At 45.7% G+C, this 20,903-nt stretch overlaps 1 protein-coding gene across 2 annotated transcripts in view; it reads left to right on the forward strand.

Moving 5' to 3' along the window:
* Nucleotides 1-20,903, forward strand: part of COQ8B (coenzyme Q8B) — a 55,034-nt gene that overhangs the window by 26,844 nt on the left and 7,287 nt on the right. For both annotated transcript variants that reach the window (XM_044305759.1, XM_044305760.1), the window contains 8 exons: nucleotides 5,949-6,034; nucleotides 6,493-6,633; nucleotides 7,517-7,598; nucleotides 8,512-8,605; nucleotides 9,553-9,694; nucleotides 10,346-10,453; nucleotides 11,153-11,218; nucleotides 13,113-13,199. In XM_044305759.1, the coding sequence (XP_044161694.1) occupies nucleotides 5,949-6,034; nucleotides 6,493-6,633; nucleotides 7,517-7,598; nucleotides 8,512-8,605; nucleotides 9,553-9,694; nucleotides 10,346-10,453; nucleotides 11,153-11,218; nucleotides 13,113-13,199 (806 nt within the window). The remainder of the gene's footprint in view (nucleotides 1-5,948; nucleotides 6,035-6,492; nucleotides 6,634-7,516; nucleotides 7,599-8,511; nucleotides 8,606-9,552; nucleotides 9,695-10,345; nucleotides 10,454-11,152; nucleotides 11,219-13,112; nucleotides 13,200-20,903) is intronic.

Below are 20,903 nucleotides of genomic sequence, written 5' to 3' on the forward strand. Positions count from 1 at the left end.
TGGATCCATCGATGGGGAGGCCCTGGATGCGGTGAACTGGCCGCCATTGACCCCTGCACGCCCTGCTAAAAGTGCGGTAGGCCCTAAAGCTGTGGCCAATGAGGAACCCACCTTAAAAGATATCATGGCTGCTGTGGCCAGCTGTAACAGCACCCTGAAGGTGCTCACAGTGCAAGTTGGTAGCCTGAGGTCAGATGTGTCTATAATAAGGCACGACCTGCATAAGATCTCTGAGCGCACCTCTGAGTTGGAGAAGAGGGTGTCCACCATTGAGGATGATATTCACCCTTTGCAACTAGCGGCTAAAACGACTGCTAAAGACATAGCTGCATTGTATGCCAAGACAGATGATTTGGAGAACAGGTCCAGAAGAAATAACCTGCGGATTGTGGGAGTGCCAGAAAAGACGGAGGGGGATAATGCCACTGAGTTTGTGGAAAAATGGTTGCGTCAACTATTTCAAGAAAAAGGTTTGTCTTCCCTGTATGCGGTGGAGCGGGCGCACAGAGTCCCCATGCGGCCGCTCCCGCCAGGAAGGCCTCCTCGTCCTATACTGGCGAAGATCCTGCATTTTAAAGACCGGGACACTATCCTGCGGCAATCAAGGGACAATGAGGAGATGGTCCTGAATGGGGTTAAAGTGTCCATATTCCCGGATTATTCCAACGAGGTACAGCGGAGGAGAAGCAGGTTTCTGGACATAAAGAAAAGGCTGAGAGGATTACAGGTCCAGTATGCTATGTTGTTTCCTGCTAAACTGCGTGTGGTGGCCCTGGGATCCACCAGATTTTTTGAAGATCCGGAAGAGGCCGTGCAGTGGCTGGACGTCCACGAGCGACAATTGCGGAGTGGGGCTCTGGACACTTGATGGAGGCAAAGATGTGGTTCTTATGTTTACTTGATATACGCATTTGCACTCTAGGGTTGTTTTTAATGTTGCACCAGTTAAGGAGTGTATTATGCAATGCTACCATTAGGTAGATCCTGTGGAGGGAGTAGGTGGCTGGGAAGAGAGAAAATGTGTTTCTCAGATGGGGAGAGGTTTCTCTACCTGAGGAATTGTGTTCTAATCTGTTATGATCTTGATATGTTGGGGGACGAGGCGCTCTCGGATTGCCCTGTTTTACAGTGTGAGGTGGATATTAAAGGTATAGCGATCCCCAGTTACAGCGATCTGATTATGAGAGGGAGGTGGGAGGGTTGGGGGGCAGTTGGGGGGAAGGGTTAAGGTCATGAACTTTGAGCAGAGGGAGTATGAGCGGGCTGTGAGATTCAGGTATGGTTTGAAGTTCTATCATGTCACAGGGGATTAGAGTTTTAAGCTGGAATGTGAGAGGAATGGCAGATGCAAGAAAGAGACAGTGTGTTTTTCAGTACTTAGGACGGTTTCAGCCGGCGATATGTTGTCTTCAGGAAACGCATCTGATTGGAGACAATCTACAATGGATGAGTAAAAATTGGGTGTCCTATGCGTTGCATTCAACCCATTCCTCTCACTCTAGGGGTGTGAGCATGATTGTGCACAATAGCATTAGGTTTGAGCATATGCAGGACTGTGTGGATGCTGATGGTAGGTATGTGTGTGTTGTGTGCAAGGTGGATGGAATTCGGATGGTGCTGGTGTCTGTGTATGTGCCCCCACCATTTGCTTCCCCATTGATAAGAGAGATTATGGAATTTGTGGCGGACTTCCCTGGGTTGCCGTGGCTTCTGGTTGGGGACTTCAATTGCACGCTGAATGACTCCCTAGATAGGTGTAGGGTGGAAGGAGCAGGTGGTTCACCGGGGAGCGGGGCCCTCAGGAATATTATGTGTGAAATAGGAGTACATGATGTATGGAGACTGCGTAACCCTGATAAGCGTGCATTCTCGTGCAGATCAGCCACGCATCATTCGCTATCGCGTATTGATTTGGCCCTTGTTAATGACGTAATGCTGCCGCTGGTGAGGGATGTGGTGTATCATCCTCGGTCGTTGTCTGACCACTCTCTGGTGCAGATTGACTTGTGCCTGGGGGTGCTCGGACAGGGACCTAGGCTGTGGAAGTGTAACTCACATTGGCTGAATGTGTTGGATGACCCATCTGGGATCTCTCTGGAAATTAGGGAATTTTTTGCTATCAATACAGGGACGGCTTCGATACCGGGGGTTTGGGACGCCATGAAAGCATTCCTGAGGGGAGTCCTGATGAAAGAAATTAGCAAGCACAAATCTAGGTCTAGGGAGGCGGATGTTAAGGCGCATGTTCTAGTGGCTGAGGCTGAGAGAGAGTTTGGTAGACTCCCCACCCTGGTTAATAGTGAAGCGCTGGCGGTAGCTCAGGAGCAGCTGAGGTGTGATTTAGTGCAGGCTGCAGAGAGAAAGAGGAGCTTTTATCGTCAGAGATCCTTTGAAGAGGGTGAAAGGGTGGGGCATCTGTTGTCGGTGGTTTCGCAAGCCCAGCGAGCCTCCTTGTATTCAGGAACTAAGGGATGACATGGGGAATGGTAGTCAGGACACAAAAGGAATATTAGATATTCTGAAAAGTTTTTATATATCTCTATACGCTTCCACTGGCTCTAGTTCTGAGGAGGCTCTGACTGACTTCCTGGTGGGGGCGCAGTTGCCGGTGCTGTCAGAGGAAGATAGAGAAAGGCTGGAGGAGCCGATTGCTCTTGAGGAACTGGAGGTTGCGCTTGGGGGAATGGCGAATGGTAAGGCGCCTGGTGCTGATGGCCTTCCTGTAGAGGTATATAAAAAGCTGCAGGGGATATTACTTCCTGAATTACTTAAGGTGCTTGAGCACTCATTGGAGGCAGGTTCGCTACCACATTCGATGTAGGAAGCTATAATTGTGGTTTTACCTAAACCTGGAAAGGATCCTAAGATGCCGGATTCTTACAGACCAATTTCGCTTCTCACAGCTGATGTTAAGCTCCTGGCGAAGGTGTTGGCGAACAGGCTGTCCAGGGTGATTCTGACTATCGTGCACCCGGACCAGACCGGTTTTATGCCTGGGAAGTCGACGGCTATTAATCTTCGTAGGCTATATGCTAGCTTAAATATTCCGGCGGATAATTGTGGAGATAGGGCCTTGCTTGTGGATTGGAGCTACCTGTGGGGGGTCTTGAGCATCATGGGCTTTGGACCGCGGTTCGTTCAGTGGGTGAAGGTCCTATACTCTAGTCCCAAGGCGAGAATCGGAGCCAATGGAGGGTTGTCAGACTGTTTCGCCCTGGCCAGGGGCACCAGACAGGGATGCCCATTGTCGCCCTTGCTGTTTGCTCTTGCAATAGAGCCGCTTGCGGCCTATATCCGCTTATCAACGAACATAGAGGGGTTCAGGTACGGTGAGCTGCACAATAAAGTGGCCATGTACGCGGATGATACTCTGCTTTTTATGGGCGATACCGGTGCATCCCTGGATGCGGCCATGGCATTGATTGACAGATTTGGTGGCTTCTCTGGGCTTCGGATAAATTGGCAAAAATCCTCTTTGATGCCGATTGATGGGCAGGCCCTGGCAGGTAGGCATGTAGATAGTTTGGTTCCTTGGGTGGATAAATTTAAATACTTGGGACTGTATATAACACCTAGACTGTTGGATTTTGAGGACCTTAATCTGTTTCCGTTGCTGGCCAACTTTAGGCTGAAGGTGAGGTCATGGTGTAGGCTCTTTCTTTCGGTGGTGGGTAGAGTGAACCTATTAAAAATGGTTATGATGCCCCAGTTGCTCTATGTACTGAACAATGCTCCCGTGTGGATACCCCTGGACAGATTTAAGAAAGTTCACTCTATATTTAGGGATCTTATATGGAAATATGGTCAGGCCAGGATTAAACTAGAGACATTGCAGTACCCTAAGTCTGAAGGCGGCCTGGCTGTTCCTAATGCATGGATTTACTTTTTAGCTTCCCAGTGTCAGCATTTCAAGGGTTGGATTAGCTTCCAAGTGCCGGATATGACTGGGCAGATATTGCAGCATTGGTTGGGCAGTCGTGACCTCATGGGTATTCTGGAAGGGTCAGGTATGCATGTTGGAAGGGGAAAAATCCCTCTTGTTGAACTTATGAAAAAAGTTTGGGCAAGGGTGAAGCAACTGAGAGGTGTAGGTGGAATCAGTGAGCTCTCCCCTGATAGAAATAATCACCTATTGCCTTAATTTTTTGCCATGTCAGGACTTCGGAACTGGGAAACTCATGGGGCCAGATTTATCATTAGCTCAGGTCAGAATAATGGAGTGAAAAAGTCCCCAAAAAAGTCCCAAACGCTAAAACTGCGCACAAATTTGCGACTTTTTTCTGCTCTGCACTATGCTCGTCAGTTTTCTGAAAGTGGGCGTGTTTTCTTATGTAAATGAATCTCTAGACAGATTTACTATTGGGACTATTTAAAAAGTCGCAAAAAAGTCGCAATTTCACTCCAGCGAGGACCATGCTTATCTAATGAGACTTTTTAATAGAACATGCGACTTTTTCATAAAAACGTGCGACTTTTTCGTAAAGATGTGCGACTTTTGTAAAGCTGCTTACTGACGGATAAACTGCTACCGTCAAACCACATTTGTTACAGTCTTAAAGGGCCGATCATAAATCTGACTTGGCTAAAACTGACTTTAGCCATATGTGAAAGTGGAGTGAGCTGTCAGAGTAATGATAAATCTGGCCCATGGAGTGATGAGAATTGGCCAATTGATGGAGGGCAAGTTATGTAAGTCGTTTCAGAACCTGCAGCAGGAATTTAATATCCCTAGGGGATGGTTCTATAAATATCTTCAATTGAGGCATGCCCTTGAGGTCACGCTGCGGAAAGGGTGTGTGATAGCACAAATGGAGACGGTTCATAAGCTTGTTCTCCCGACAGGGGGGGGGGGGGGGGGGAAGAGGGCTGATATCACAGGTGTACGCTCTTTTACTTGATAAATTCTTGAAGGGGTTCCCGCTCTTAAGAATGAAGAAATGGGAGGCTGACTTGGGAGGTATGTCTAAGGATAAATGGGAGGATATACTGGAAGGAGTCCCCAGGGTGTCCTTGAGTGAACAGGGCAAGTTGTCCCAACTATTTATCATACATAGAGTATACAAAACACTGGTGTTCCTAAAAAAGGTTGGAGTAAGAAGTGATGATAAGTGTCCAAAGTGTATGGAAGATGGTGCGGAATTGTTGCATATGCTGTGGTCTTGTCCAGTTATTGGTGTTTATTGGGATGCTGTCAGGAATATGATTAACAGTAAAATGACTTTGCAAATTCAAAATGACCCCAAGGTGTGTGTGTTGGGGTATGTGTCTGAGATTGGAGGGACCGAATCGGTTAAGGTAGCTGTGGGGAGGTTGTTGTATGTGGCCAGGAAGTTGGTGGCTATGAGGTGGATCCAGGGAAGTCCGCCCACACTGGAAGAGTTTGAACGGAAGGTGCATGACATGCTGATACTGGAAAAAGGGGTGTATGTGAAGAGAGGGTGTCCTCAGAAATTTGATAAATTGTGGAGTGACTGGTTATCTCATACTCATGTGGTTATATAGGCCTTGGATGGTTCATGACCAGTTGATAGGGTGGGGGGGGGGGGGGATGGGAAGTTGGGAGGGGTCTTGGGGATTGTTAGGACGTATACAAATTTTTGTCTCACTATTTGATTCTACAAGTGTACACGCTGTATACAGATGCCTGGTATAAATGTGTGTTGGTATTTATATGGAAACTGCTGTATATCGATTCCACATGGTGGATACAGTGAGGAAAGACTGTATTGTTTTTATGATGTCCTGCATCTATTGGTAAAATAAAAACGATTTGATTTAAGAAATAAGATGTTGCTTCTTCTTTTCCATGACTAGACAGCTTTATCTATGGAAAGTTTATAACCATTTTGTGACTTTTAAATTTTTAATATATGAAAGATTCATCCCTAAATTATTCATTTAGTTAATTAGAAATTCTATAGTATTGATATCGTTTTGTCTTCTTACAGATAATAGCTTCCTTAGTCCACAACTGCAGAAGATCTTTGAGCGGGTGAGACAGAGCGCAGATTTTATGCCTTCCTGGCAGACGACGGTGAGCATTCCTGTGTGTTTCAGCCAGCAGCCCACCCCATACACATGCATACTCGGCTCGAGTACGCTGCGGCCAGACAACTCCCCAACATCCGCAGTCGGCAGATTCTGGAACCCCCATATGCATTAGATGGTGATCCAGTCCTGCTGAAATAGACAGATTCATCTTACATTAGCCTAATGCAGGGGTCAGCAACCTTCAGCACTCCAGATGTGGTGAAACTACAACTCCCAGTATGCTCAGTTCACTTCTATATGGAGTTCTGAAAACAGCTAAGCAAGTGTGCATGCTGGGAGTCGTAGTTTTACTACAGCTGGAGTGCCGAAGTTTGCTGGTCCCTGGTCTAATGTGTATGACCAGCTTTACTTGTGTCTGCCATTATCTGGCGGTGGACTTGATAAGTCATACATAAGGTGGTGAACAGACATGTTTTTTTTATTTTTTTTATTCGTCCACAGAAAGTGCTTGAGGAGGAGCTGGGCGCTGGTTGGAGGGAGAAGCTGTCATATTTTGAAGATAAACCTTTTGCAGCCGCCTCTATAGGCCAGGTGCATCTTGCCAGGCTGCTTGACGGCCGTGAAGTAGCTATGAAGATCCAGGTGAGTGACCTATGATGCTCTGCGTTCCAGTCCAACCGCAGGACTACTGCCCTTAATTACAATATCAGTTGAGCACGAGAGAGTAGATCCACAGTTGAGCTGAAAATGGCAGCATCATAGATTATTATGATGCAGTGAATTTGGGTCAAGTCAGTCTAAATATACGGCAGTAACGCAGAGTGCGTTTTCCGAGCCACACATGCTCCATGTGAAAATGCCCTCCGAGATCTTTTTACTGAGGACATACGCTGGATAACTCATTAATATCTGATCGGTGGAGGTCAGACACCCGGGACCCCCACCAATCTGCTGTTTGAGAAGGCACCGACGCTCGCAGTAGCGCTGTGGGCTTTTCGCAGCTTTCCCTAGGCATGTAATGTCACATTCATCGGTCACTCGGCCTAGGTGCTGCTCAGCCCCATTGAAGCGAACGGGGCTGAGCTGTGACACCAAGCACATCTGCTATACCAGGCATCCTCAAACTGCGGCCCTCCAGCTGTTGCAAAACTACAACTCCCAGCATGCTCGAACAGCCTACAGCAGGGCATTGTGGGAGTTGTAGTTTTACAACAGCTGCAGGGCCGCAGTTTGGGGATGCCTGCTCTCTACAATGTACAGCACTATGCTTGGTTAGCTGAGAGAAGACTGGTGTCGGATCCCCACCGATCAGATGCTGATGACCGATCCAGAGGGTGGGTCATCAGTAAAAATGTCTTGGAAAACCCTTAACTATTTTTAGGTAAAATTTGGCTTGTTTATTAGGCATTGAAGGGAAGTTATGGACCGATTCTCATATCGTAGATGTTTGCTGTGGGGGTATGCGCTGTACATCTTATGTTACCTGTTGTTGTTGTTTTTTTGTTTTTGTTTTTTCTTCTCCTAGTATCCTGGAATTTCTCAAAGTATTAAGAGTGATGTGGAAAATCTGCTGTCAATTCTGAAGCTAAGCGTAGTTCTACCAGACGGTAAGTAGTCTTCTGCATTTACTTTTTTATATTTTACAAATGTTGAAGTATTTTTAACACCCTGAATTTAAAAAAAAAAAGTGACTAAAAGTGTAATAAAATTTCCAAAAAAGGTGGCACCTAAATATAGTGTATGTATTGAGGCATGGATTTTGTCAGTGTTTAGGTTCACTAGCGGTGCTGCTCCTTAGAGGGGTTATTCAAGGTTTGAAAATGATGGCTGCTTTCCTCTAGAAACATTGCCCTGCTTGTCCACAGGTTGGGTTTGGTACTGCAGCTCTGCCCGATTCACTTCTGTTGAACGGGGCAGCAGTACAGGTGTGGTGCTGTTTTTGGAAGGGAGAAGCCTTTTTTTCCCAAGTCTTGTACCACCCTTTTTAATGAGGGTTATTTAGTTTAAGAATAACATGGCTGCTTTCTTTCATAAACGGCACCACATCTGTCAATGGGATGTGTCCTCCTGTATTGCACTACAGCTCTACCGAGGTGGATGGGGTTGATTTGTAGTACCACACACAACCTGTGGACAGGCGTGGCACTGTTTTTAGACGGTAGTAGTAGTGTTATTCTAATTGTGAACAGCTATTTGCTTGTGTTCACTTTTACCATATGACATATTGGAGGATTTCTGTAAGATGACCATGTCTTTAGGATGGCCGTCTGTGTGAATGTGGGGGGAGGATGTGATAGGGACAACTATGGGCAATCGGCAGAAAGAAAAGTTGACTACCACTTCACGACTGTACCCAACACTGGCTGTTTCCAGACACCAATTGTGCATGCGTGTGATGACTGGGTCCCTTAGTTTGGCAGATCGGTGGGGGTCCTGTAGGCCAAACATTGATGACCCTTCCCAAGTCACATTACAATACAATAAAACAATTTATATGGACTTATTCAATGTACTTTACAGGTCTGTTTCCTGAAAACAGTGTGCAAGTCCTACAGAAAGAACTGGCATGGGAATGTGACTATCTACGTGAAGCCACCTGCGCCAAGACATTCCGGTAGGACTATTGTTCTTGAGGTTTTTAAGTCCTTAAAGGACTCTGTCTGTTTTGACCATGCGACATGCAACTGCGGACAGCACTAGATAGGAGCTGGGAAGAGCAGGAAAAACATAACTTTTGTGGAGCTTTTATTATCGTGAGTAGCAAGAATATGAACTTTTATTCCGCCAGATTCATCTCCTGCAAGTGTCTAGGAAGCGGAGCTTCACTGCAAAGTGCTCTCTGCATTTAGCTGCTGCACAGCCCCTGCAGATAATCAGGAAACCCCTACAGGAGGGGCTGTTAAGCACTTTGCAGGAGCGGAATCTGGCTGAATAAAAATTCATATTCACATTACTCCTTATAATAAAAATATACATTTGTACTGCTCTCCACAGCCCCTGTCTAGTGCTGTCAACAGTTTAGCATTGTCAAAGCTGCTGACAGATTACTTTTTAAATGGCTTGTTTAAAAAGCAATAAACTAATACAGTATCAATGCTCTTATGACCCCAGTGATTTACATGGCTGCAATCACCAGCTGTGGCAGTAATGACATCAATAACTGTGTTCTGTGGCCGGTAGTTGCTGCCATCACCTGCCAGTTCGCATATCATCCCTGCTGGCATGTACATTTCTGGTGGCGCATCATGGAAGCATGTCGTATGGGCAGTGACCGAGCTACTGCTCCACATTAGGCCACATGCACACGACCGTGTCCATTTTGCTGTCCACAAACCGTGGATCTGCATAACGCGGATACAGGCCGTGTGCGCACTGCAGTTTCCTGTTCCGCAGGTCCCGCAATTGTAGAAATGCCTATTCTTGTCCACAATATGGACTACAATAGGACATGTTCTATTTATTATTTCTTTTACTTACTGGCAGGGCACTAGAGATGAAACTGTGGAAATATATGTCTGCTGCTACCTGAAGCTTTCTTTGTGTGTCCCCCATGACCTTCAGGAGTCTCCTGAGCGATGATCCCTTCCTCAGGGTACCACAGGTGATTGACGATCTCACTACCAAGAGAGTGTTAACTATGGAGCTGGTGTCCGGAGTTCCTCTTGATCAATGTGCAGAGATGGACCAAGAAACCCGTAACCAGGTTCGATATCTGTATAATTGATTCTCAAAAGAAAGACTGAACTTTCTGCTAGTTGCCAACCATCCATTTGCCCGTTTCTGTAGTTACCCCACAGGCTTCTTATTTTGTGTAGATATTTTAGCAGAATTAATTTTGTAGTCTACTTTCCCAACTATTGTAACAAATAGAAACCCTCAGTGGAGACAATGCCAGACTGTGTAGAATCACGCTCTATTGTGAAAATACTTTACTAGGGGGAATAACTGAGGATTGGTCCAACAGAGTTCGACAACAAATATATTTGCCATTAGATTCTGTTCAGTCTCGGTTGGGAGTCTTGAACATGTCACCTAAAGCAGGGCCTAATAGTTGTAAAGATATGGCAGATTTGCTGTGACAACCCATCGGCACCCTGCAAATGTTATACAGGGGACCTATGTAGGTGTCACACAGTGCCAAACCTCTTAGATGGTGCAGTCACTATTGACCGCTTTCACTGTGTAGACAAAAGTTATTCAGACTAAACCAAGCCCTCTCCTCCTACACCTTTCTCATAGAATACATTTATTTTTAAATCTACATGCTCTGTTGGTTTATTACCACCTGTATGGTTTTCCTCAGTCTTGACTTTGTGGCTAGTGCTCAGCTCTCACAGCATTCTTTGCATTTCAGATATCCTACAATATCTTGCGCCTCTGCCTGCAGGAGATCTTTCAGTTCCGTTTTATGCAGACTGACCCAAACTGGTCCAACTTTTTCTATGACGCAGATCTGGACAAGGTGAGAATAGCCAGAACCAATCTGGTGGTGAGGGAATCACAGCAGTTCGGAGTTTTTATAAGGATACTCTATAGATGATGGACAAGATGGTTGAAAAAATGCGTATTAAAGGCCAATTTTCAGAGCAAAGGTTCAGACAGATAAATAAAAGTTCAGGCCAGTTTGATGTCCATATAAAAATCCATCAGAAGTATAGATGTGTTTTTCAGGACTATATGAACCCTTGTCACAGCGTAAATAAGGGCCTTATTAGCCCTTAGTAAGGCTACAATCACACGACCGTATGTGTTTTGCGGTCCGCAAAACTATACTTCAGCTGGGGTACGACTACCGATACTCGCACCAATCAGCTGTACGAAGAGGCTGCGGCGCTCCGTGAGAGCTTAGGCTTTTTCCTAGGCAATGTGACATCCTGTTCATCGGTTGCATGGCCCAGGAGCAGCTCAGCCCTATCTACTTGAATGGGGCAGCGCTTTGGTACCAAGCACAGCTGCTATCAAATGGACAGCACTGCTCTTGGTAAGCTGCAAGGAGGCCACGGGCTCCTCAAACAGCTGATCGGCAGGAATGTTGGAAATCGGACCTCATGTTGATAACCTATCCTAAGGATAGGTTATCAATATGTAAATCCCGGACAACCCCTTTAAGTTGTCAGTCATCTATGTCCACTAATGATCTCAACTTTCCACTTCTCCTTAGGTGATGTTGTTGGACTTTGGAGCCAGTCGATGGTTTAGTGAAAACTTCACTGATGATTATATTGAGGTGAGATGATTCAGCAGCACAGATTCAATTTCAGTTGCTAATTGTTCCTTCGCTCTCAAGGCCATTTTTTTTTTCTGCCTGGGCAATTGCCCAGCACCCCTGTTTCTTGGGAGGCTCCCTAGGATGGGGATCCCAAGAAAGTCTCGAAGCACACATTCTTATTTAACAGTGTTTTTGGAGATCAAGTTGGTCCATTACACTTATTATTTGGGCACCATATGGTGGTATTAAATATGCAGTTTGACACCATGTGGCCATATAATGTGGGTTGTAACTGCAAGAAGTGTCCTCCTTGACGTCACCCAGGTCCTCATTTTATATAAAGTGCCTTGAAAAAGTATTCATACCTCTTGAACTTTTCCAGATTTTTTTTTCATAAAATCCCAATAAAATACACTAACTTTGTGGATGTAATGTGGTCGACCAACACAAAGTAGTAAGTATGTGTGAAGTAAAAAGAAAATGATACATGGTTTTCAAAATTTGTAATAAATAAAAATCTGGAAAGTATGGAGTGCATTTGTATTCAGCTCCCCCGAGTCAATACTTTGTAGGACCACCTTTTGCTGCAGTTACAGCTGTATGTCTTTTGGGGTATGTTTCTTCGAGCTTTGCACATCTAGAGGCTGAAATTTTTGCCCATTCTTCTTTGCAAAATAGCTGAAGCTCGGTCATATTGCATGGAAAGCGTCTGTGAACATCAAGTCTTGCCACAGATTCTCAATGGGATTTAGGTCTGGGCCGTTCTAACACATGAATATGCTTTGAGTCTCAAGCCTTTTGCAGCCTCTACCAAGGTTTCCTCCAGGATTGCCCTGTATTTATCTCCATCCATCTTCCCATCAACTCTGACCAGCTTCCCTGTCTCTTCTGAAGAAAAGTATCCACACAGCATGGGGGTCTCATCTGACCAGAGCACCTTCTTCCACGTTAGCTGTGTCCCCTACCTGGCTTGTGGCAAACTGCAAACAGGACTTCTTATGGCTTGCTTTCAAAAATGGCTTTCTTCTTTCCACTCTTCCATAAAGGCCAGATTTGAGGAGTACACAACCAATAGTTGTCCAGTGAACAGATTCTCCCATCTGAGCTGTGGATCTCTGCAGCTCCTCCAGATGGACCATGGGCCTCGTGGCTACTTCTCTAATTAATGCTGTCCTTGCCTGGGCTGCCAGTTTAGGTGAGCAGCCATGTCCTGGTAGGTTTGTAGTTGAGCCATACTCTTTTCATTTTTGGGTGATGAATTGAACAGTGCTCTGTGAGATGTTCATAACTTGGGATATTTTTTTTATAACCTAACCCTGCTTTACACTTCTCCACAACTTTATCCCTGACCTGTCTAGTGTGTTCCTTGGTTTTAATAATGCTGTTTGATTACTAATGTTCACTAAAACACCTCTGAGGCCTTCTCAGAACAGCTGTAGTTATAGTGAGAATAAATTACACACAGGTGGACTCTTCACTAATTAGATGACTTCTGAAGGAAATTGGTCACACTGTATTTTATTTAGAGGTATCGGAGTACAGGGGGTACAAATGCACGCCACACTTTTTTAGATTTTTATTTATTAAAAACTTTGAAAACCATGTATCATTTTCTTTTCACTTCACACATACTTGCTATTTTGTCTTGGTCAATCACCTAAAATCCCAATAAAATATATTTAAGTTTGTAACGTGACAAATGTGGAAAAGTTCAAGGAGCATAAATACTTTTTAAAGGTAGTGTAAAATTATCCCGGTTGTACCCAATACACTAATGTTAGGATGCAGGTCACTTGCCACCATCAACACAGAACCTTTATCTTGGGTACACTGCAGTGATGCCTACAGATGGTCTAGTCCTGTGCTGGGACCTCAATGTTTTGGAGACTATCCCTTATTTTGTCCTGTACAGGTTGTGAAAGCAGCAGCAGAAGGTGACCGAGCGAGAGTTCTACAAAAGTCCAGAGACCTGAAATTTGTGACCGGATTTGAAACCAAGGTAAATGGTATAATGAATTGGATTTTATTTCCCTTTATTATAACTTCAGCTGTTATCGTCCAGTCTTACTTTTTAAAACGTATTCTTTCCATATACCCCATCGGGCACCATTAGGGGAGTCATCCACCCAGCAATCCCAATAGTCATAACCTTTGGGCAATTTGAAAAAAAATAAAAATGGCTCACCTTTCCATGGCGGGATTGAATTTCATGCTAGTTACATGCCATTATAGCAAATGTGACAGCTGAGGCTAGTGATTAACATTGCTGCCAATGGGACTAAGTCTTTTCCAGTCTGGTAGGGTCTTATGCAGCTGGGAATTGGGCAGTGCCATGGAACTACGGACAGGTGAGTTGCTTCTCATGTAAGGTGAGATCCTTCTCAAGTTTATTTGGCCACTGGTTACGACCACTATGGTTGTCCCATCCGAATCGGACAACCCCTGTAAAATACTTTACTGGGAGCTTAATATTCATGTCCTATGCCCAGGATAGGTCATTAATATTTGAATGGTGGGGGGTCCAACATCTGACACCCCCGTCGATCAGCTGTTTGAAGATGCAGTGGCACTATTGTGAGCGCTGCAGCCTCCTCATAGCTCACTCAGGGAGTGAGCTGAAAATAAGCTATGTGACCGATGAACGTGATGTCACTGGCCTAGGAAGAGGCTGTGGTGCTCACAGGAGCGCCATGGCCTTTTCAAACAGCTGATCGTCAGGGGTGACAGTAGTCGGACCCCCACCGCTCCAGATCGTGACGTTAGGCCATCAATATTAAACTCCCGGAAAACCACTTCTGCATTTTTTTTATTTTTTTTAAGCCCACCCTTTTCAATTACCTTAAGGGTTTAGTGCAGCCGTCCTGTAAATTAGTTGGTGCCCGTCAGTGCCTGGTAGTGCTGTTTGATAATCAGAAATGGTGTTGCGGCTTGCTTGCTGATCACTAGAGCTGCCAGCAGTGAGACCTGGGATCTGCAATGCGGTCGGCGATTTGACTTTACAAATTAACATTTTATGAGGCCGTTGGTTACCTCTGGCCATGTGAAGCAAGAAGCAGCTGGACAACTTTCAGATTTTAAGATATAGAGAGAAACTTTGGTTGTATCTCTTAGGCTCCATTCACACATCCGTAATAATGGGTCCGCGGACCCATTCATTTTGTATGGGGATGGAATGGATGCGGAGAACAAACTATGTGCTTTCCGCATTTCTGGAGCACGCCGCCGATCTTCCAGTCCACGGCTTCCCAAATATATAGAACATGTCCTATTCTTGTCCGCAATTGCGGACAAGATTAGACATTTTCTATTATAGTTCCGTGGATCCGCAAAAAACACATACAGATGTGTGAATGGACCCTTACTGTGAGCACTGCTAGTCCTTCGTAAAGTGGGTTCACTTCACATAAGGCAGTTAAAACAAAGTTAGGGGACGGTGCTGCTCTCCTGGAATCCACAGAGTGGATTATTCGGACGTCAGATCTCCAGTTCCCCTACCTTATGCCGCCAAACACTGCTACAATGTCTCATGGCGGTGCCGCTCCACAGTTACGTTCACACAGTCGTATGTGTTTTGCGGTCCGCAAATTGCGGATCTGCAAAACACTGATACCGGCCGTGTGAATGTAGCTGGCCCCATGATAGAAATGCCTATTCTTGTCCGCGATTGCGGACAAGAATAGGGCATGCTCTATCTTTTTTTTAAATGAATGGGTCTGCACCCGTTTCGCTAAATTGCGGACCGGATGCAGAGCCAAAAATACGGTCGTGTGAATGTAGCCTAACCCAAATTGTCTGTGTCTTACTTGGACATCGCATTGATTGATTTCAGTGACAACCGGTTCCCCATAGTGGAGGCTGGCAGGCGATTTGGACAATTTGTGTGCTCTCCCATGGCTTTACATACTGGCAGATAAGGCGGGGTTGGTCAGCAGCGTGCTCCAGAACATGATGGGTAGGGTAGATGCCGGTTGAGAATACTCCGCAGGTGATATTTCCTGTATTATGCTTCGTTCTCCATGACCCCCATACGTCTTGCCTCAGACGGTGTCTCCTTTATGTCTTTTCGCTGTAATAATGATTTCTGAACGGAGCAGAACAAATTGTTTTCATGCCACTTTAGTCAAACATCACAACGACTCCAAGATCTCCCCAGGGGAAGGGATTTACCCATAGGAACCTGTCTGCTGGCACTGGTTACCCGGGAAGATGCCAGGCTATGCAGCTCATCCTGTATCGACCCTCTGGGGTGTATTGGGCATTGGTTAACACTATTCTGCCTGTAGTTTTCCTATTGTAGCAGAGCTGGACTCGCGCTGTCGAACCCTCCTGGTTTCGGGAATAGACAGTGATGCACAATGATGGCTTTTAGCAGTAATGACCGGGCAGACAGAACCTCTCATTGTCTAGGTGTCTGACTGTTCTCATTACATCCTTTATACCTATTGTGCTTCTTGCTGTTAATTATCTGAGACGCTGAAAGCTTCACTTACTGGAATATAAATGAGATGAGATGGGCATATCCTGGTGAAATGACATTGATTTGAGATGTACTTACAGATGACACTGTGTAAAAAGACAAATCTATCTAATGGGTATTGTTTGTCTAGGGACCCCCCTCCCTCTGTTAACTATACCTGTCTGTCATCTCTTCTGACATGTCTGTTTCAGTAAATACTTTACTTTTTATTTCTTTTATTGTTCACGAAATATCTATTTTGAGCATTTTTTTTTTTTTTTTTAGAACTCTGTTGTTAGTCTTTTAGAACGGGGCTCCCCAAAGTGAACGAGAGAACCATGGAAGCTTGGCCACCCTCCATTCACTTTTATGGGAGTTCCAAAAATGGCTAAGAGCTGGCCCTGCGTTCCCATAGGAGTGATAGAGCGGGGGCTGTGCATGTGCAGTGTGCTCTCCATTCACTTCTACAGGATGTCTGAACTCTATTAGAAGGGAATGGGACGCACGCTGTGCATGTGTGGTGCGTTCTCATTCACTTTGGGGACCCCAATTTAGAGATGGGTCGGACCTGCACCCATCAGACATTGGTGACATTCTGGTAATATGCCACTGATGTCTCAGATGACACAACCCCTTTAATAGGGCATGTCACTACACAGTCTCACTGTCAGTACTCATTGGACAGGGTACAAATATTTAGGCACAGGTCACATAGACAAGGGGAATTGTCACACCCAGGTGGCATTTTATTCTTGGTTTCCAGGGGGAATAAAAGAGGAGGTTCTTCCACTGTCTCATGATCGACCCCCACTAGCACAGTTGTGGCATGCCCAGCAGTTGTCTTGTGCCTATTGAATCCCCCTTGGTCCTGCCGTGTTAGAATTCCTACTATACCATCACCTCCCTTGCCCAGATTGGCACCAGTAGAAACTGCAGCTCACCCTGTAGAACATTCCCTCGTACGATGGAAAGGTAATTTTTTCAAAGTAGTTAAAGGGTTTATCCAACCCCTATAATACCCCTCAAAATGCCCGGGTCACTCATACTGGTTATACTTACCCCGGCACACTCGTCACTCCTGATGCCCGCACGGCCGCCGCTGCATCTCCCTGTCACGCGGATCAAAACATCTGGGGGGGGGGGGGGGTGTTGGCCGCGACAGGAACAAGCCTCCCTAGCATCGTGGGTGATACTAGGGAGGCTGGTCACCGTCGCGGCCTGCTATTGGCTGCTGCCTTCCCCCCAGTGGTGTCCATGCGGGCATCAGGAGCGACGCAGGTGCCGGGGAGCGCTGTAAGTTTAACCTGTATGAGTATCTGGGGCGCATTATGGCGGGGTTGGATAACCCCTTTAAACTAGTTCAGCTATATAAATTTGGTATCGGAGGACCCGTACTGGCCTGCAGAATGAAATTAAAAATCGTCCTGCAAAAAAAACAAGCCCTTTTGATGGGGAGAAAAAAAACAAAAACAAAAATGTTGGCATCAAAATTGTCTTTGTCCTGAAAGGGTTAATTGGACAAGGTAATGTGAAGCAAACGTAAAAGGGGTTGTTCAAGAATTAGGAAGGGGAGCGGTTGGCAACCCCACTTGGCGAGACGTGTAATGTACCAGAAGCCAATTGCTGACCGCGGTGGTGACCGGCTCCCCTCACATCGTGATAAATGGTCCCATGAAGAAAGGGGATCGGGTTACTTCTGCAGCCAGTGATGCAGTTGGGTTTTAGGGTCCCAAATCGGCCTATAGCAAAGCCAACGGGAGAGGGAGAAAAGTCCTGGACTCTTCTCCAGCGGCATCAGGCGCATGTGCTGTGTGCGGCTGTAGCTGAAGGTGCTCTATCTCTCTTCAGTGCTCATGTATCACCCATTGAGCACATGCACACAGTAAAGTGTGGTATTCCACCCGCTGCCTCATCAGCACAGTGTGCATGTGCCTGATGCTGCTGGAGAACAGTTCTGGACTCTTTTCTCAGTGGGTTTGGATTTCATTTACTTTCTCTTGTAGGAACCATTGAGTTTGCTATGGGCAGGTTTAGGACCGTAAACTCCAGCTGCACAATGGCATGCTGGTGATCTGATGGCCCCAAAACAGTTTGTGTCCGTGGCCTTTCTCTATGTATGTATTTGGACATATCAAGGAGAACATCCTTGAAGGAATACTGTGTGTATGTAAGAGAACTATATGGCACTTACTAATATGGCCTTTGTTGATATTCTGTGCGGTTTGCGATATTTCATGAGCCACGTCCCCTTATTGGACAAATCTTCTGTGCTGTCCTCATAGAAGATCTGTCCATAAAATGGCCACTGATGGAGGGTCATGTGACCGGACACATCAGTAAGCCTCCTCTTTTCTAACACAGTTGGGGCTCATGCACACGATCCACATTTTGTGTGGGTTGGATGCAGACCCATTCACTTCAGTGGGGCCACAAAAGATGCCGACAGCCGTTCCGCGGTCCCGGCCTCTTTTGGCTGTTTTATGGACAAGGATAGGACCGTTATATAGAGGGCATTCTGCTTGCAAAAGGCGATACAGCATACGGCCGGTATCCGTAAAAACAGCTATCGTCATGTGATTGAGCCTTTAACCTGCACTAGACTCCCAACAGTACAGATGGCAGGTGCAGTGTATATGAATGGAGGAGACTGGGTGATTGATTGGCCTAGTCACACAACCCTCCATCAGCAGCCATTTTATGGACCTCGGTGTGGACAGCACAAAACATAACAGGAGGCGTCCATACTCCTCGCAGTGCTGGATGCTGGTGGGATAAAGGACCTGCAAGCATCCGGGTCGTCTTCCTGCAGGAGAAGTTTCCTACAGTTTTTTATGTACAAGCGGGTATGTGCTTCATGGAGTCTAGACATCATATAGGACATGATAATCCCTTTCATAGAAAGCCAGAATTTTGCATGATCTTCAATTACTACCATTTTGATTGATGCTGCTGCAGTCGGGTCGCTTCTCACGTGTTTCTGGTTTTGTTTCACTTTGTTTGTTTGATTGATTACCATGGTTACCTGATGTCATTTCCGCTTAGGCGGTCTATTTAAACCGTGTACATTGTACCATTTTTGTATACTATACTTGTATCTGTTTGAGAAAGGCTCGTATTGGAGCCGAAACGCGTGTCACAGAATATCTCATATGTGACAAATAAAGAGATTTAATCAGCAGAAGAAAAAGTGACTGCCTGTCCTTTTTTTGCTTATACAAGTTATTTACTGTTACTATGAGGCTCATGGAGGTCTGACTTGATAATGTGCCTCACGTTAATAGTAAGTAACTCCATCATGTACCCCACGCATTAACCTCATGTTGTCCATTATGTGGCGAGGTGCTTGATGGGGTTAATATTAATGTGGTATTTTCAGTTTAGATCACCATGTGCCTCGCAGTATTAGTAAGCAACCCCATCAAGGACCTCCTCACATAATGGACAATGGATACTTTGGTTAAAAAAAACAAAAAAAACACTAAACAATACACATTATATATGTAATATATATATATATATTATTTTTTTTGCATGGTATCTAATTGATATCAAATATTGCAATACTTTTCTTGGTATCGAACTCAAAATTGTTGTATTGCGACCACTCTTCGGGGGGGGGGGGGGGATACCTTATGAAATATAGAGAATGGCGCAGAATATCAAAGCCTATATTAGTAAGTGCCATATAGTCCTCTTACAAACATCAGAACGTGTCCAACCACTTTAAGGTAAGGTAGCAGCTGAGGGATAGCTAGGCTCCCGTGCTGAATGGCCAGAAGTATTGTCCAGGGCCTGTGACACTGTGTATGGAGGTTGTACATTCAGTCCCAGTGGTTGATGTCCGTGCGGCTCGGTACACGCCGTCCACACAGGAGAGCGTTCAGACAACGTACAGGACATTGCTGTGTTATCTTTTCATTAGAGCCAGTCTCGTTCTCGAGGACCATTGTGAGTTTTGGGGATTTGATGGGCAGAAGCGGCTGGAACATCTCTTTAAAGTGATGACCTGGTACATTGCAGATTATAGCACAGCAGATACAGAGCCGAGCGTCGTCATCCTGACAAGTGGTGCAGATCATCAGCGTATCATTCCCGTCCAATCTGTTCTGTCTATTCAGCCTCGGAAAGCTCAGTCTTCAGATATCTCATGCCTGCCGAGCCTCCAGATTTACTCCTGCTTATGTATTATAGGGAGTAAATTTTTTCAGCTGCCATCCCCTACTCCTTTTCAAAAAAACGAAGGAGGGGATCGCAGCTCGGACCTTAAAGGGGTTGTGCAACTTTTTTTCAGACTCCTCAGCATGGCCGGGCCTGCGGTAGTGATCATACTTGAGCTACTTTCACACTTGCGTTGTTAATTCCAGTATTATGATCCGGCAGGGGATCTCAATACCGGAATGAAACAGATCCATTTTGAATTTGCACATCAGGATGCATCTGTTCCGTTAGGAGACAGTTGTGTGAATTAAAAACAGAAAATAACGGATTAGTCACTAAATACATTCAAAATCAATGGGTGACATTTTCTAGGCTCCGTCAACATTGACTAAGGGTCCATTCACACGTCCGCAAAATGGGTCGGCATCCGTTCTGCAACTTTGCGGAACAGGTGCGGACCCATTCATTTTCAATGGAGCCGGAATGTGCTGTCCGAATCCGCATTTGCGGATCCGCACTTCCGTTCCACAAAAAAATGTCCGCAATTGTGGACAAGAAAAGGAATTTTCTGAGAGTGCCGGTATGCGGAACGCACATTGCCGGTGTCCGTGTTTTGCAGACATGTGAATGGACCCTTACATTGTTTTCAGTGACGGATCTGTTTTTTTCCGTTGTTATGACCGTGATGAAAGTAGCCTTAGCTGCAGCTCCCAGGGTGTTGATGGGAGGCACGTGGCCGCTGCAGCAGTAACCTGCCCCCCTCGCTTCATGACTAATTGTCATGTGATACAAGGGGAGCAGGTCACCAAAGCGGCCAGCCTCTGGCTGCAGCAGCCACGTGTGTGTCGCCTCAACAGGGTGTTGATGCAAGCACACCCAGGAGCTGCAGAACCGGTGGTGGAGAAAATTCCTTTAACCCCGTTCACCCCCAGCGCCGTAATAGTACGGCGCTGGCCGGGTCTTTAAAGATGGCGGCCGCTCCTAAACGCTGCGAGCGCCATAGCTGCGGGTGGCTGCCTGCTTCTTATAGTGCAATTTCACCCCATTTGGAATCTTTTTTCCCGCTTTCCACGACATCATATGCAATAT

This window comes from Bufo gargarizans, chromosome 9, assembly GCF_014858855.1.
Source record: "Bufo gargarizans isolate SCDJY-AF-19 chromosome 9, ASM1485885v1, whole genome shotgun sequence".
Classification (NCBI taxonomy): Eukaryota; Metazoa; Chordata; class Amphibia; order Anura; family Bufonidae; genus Bufo; species Bufo gargarizans.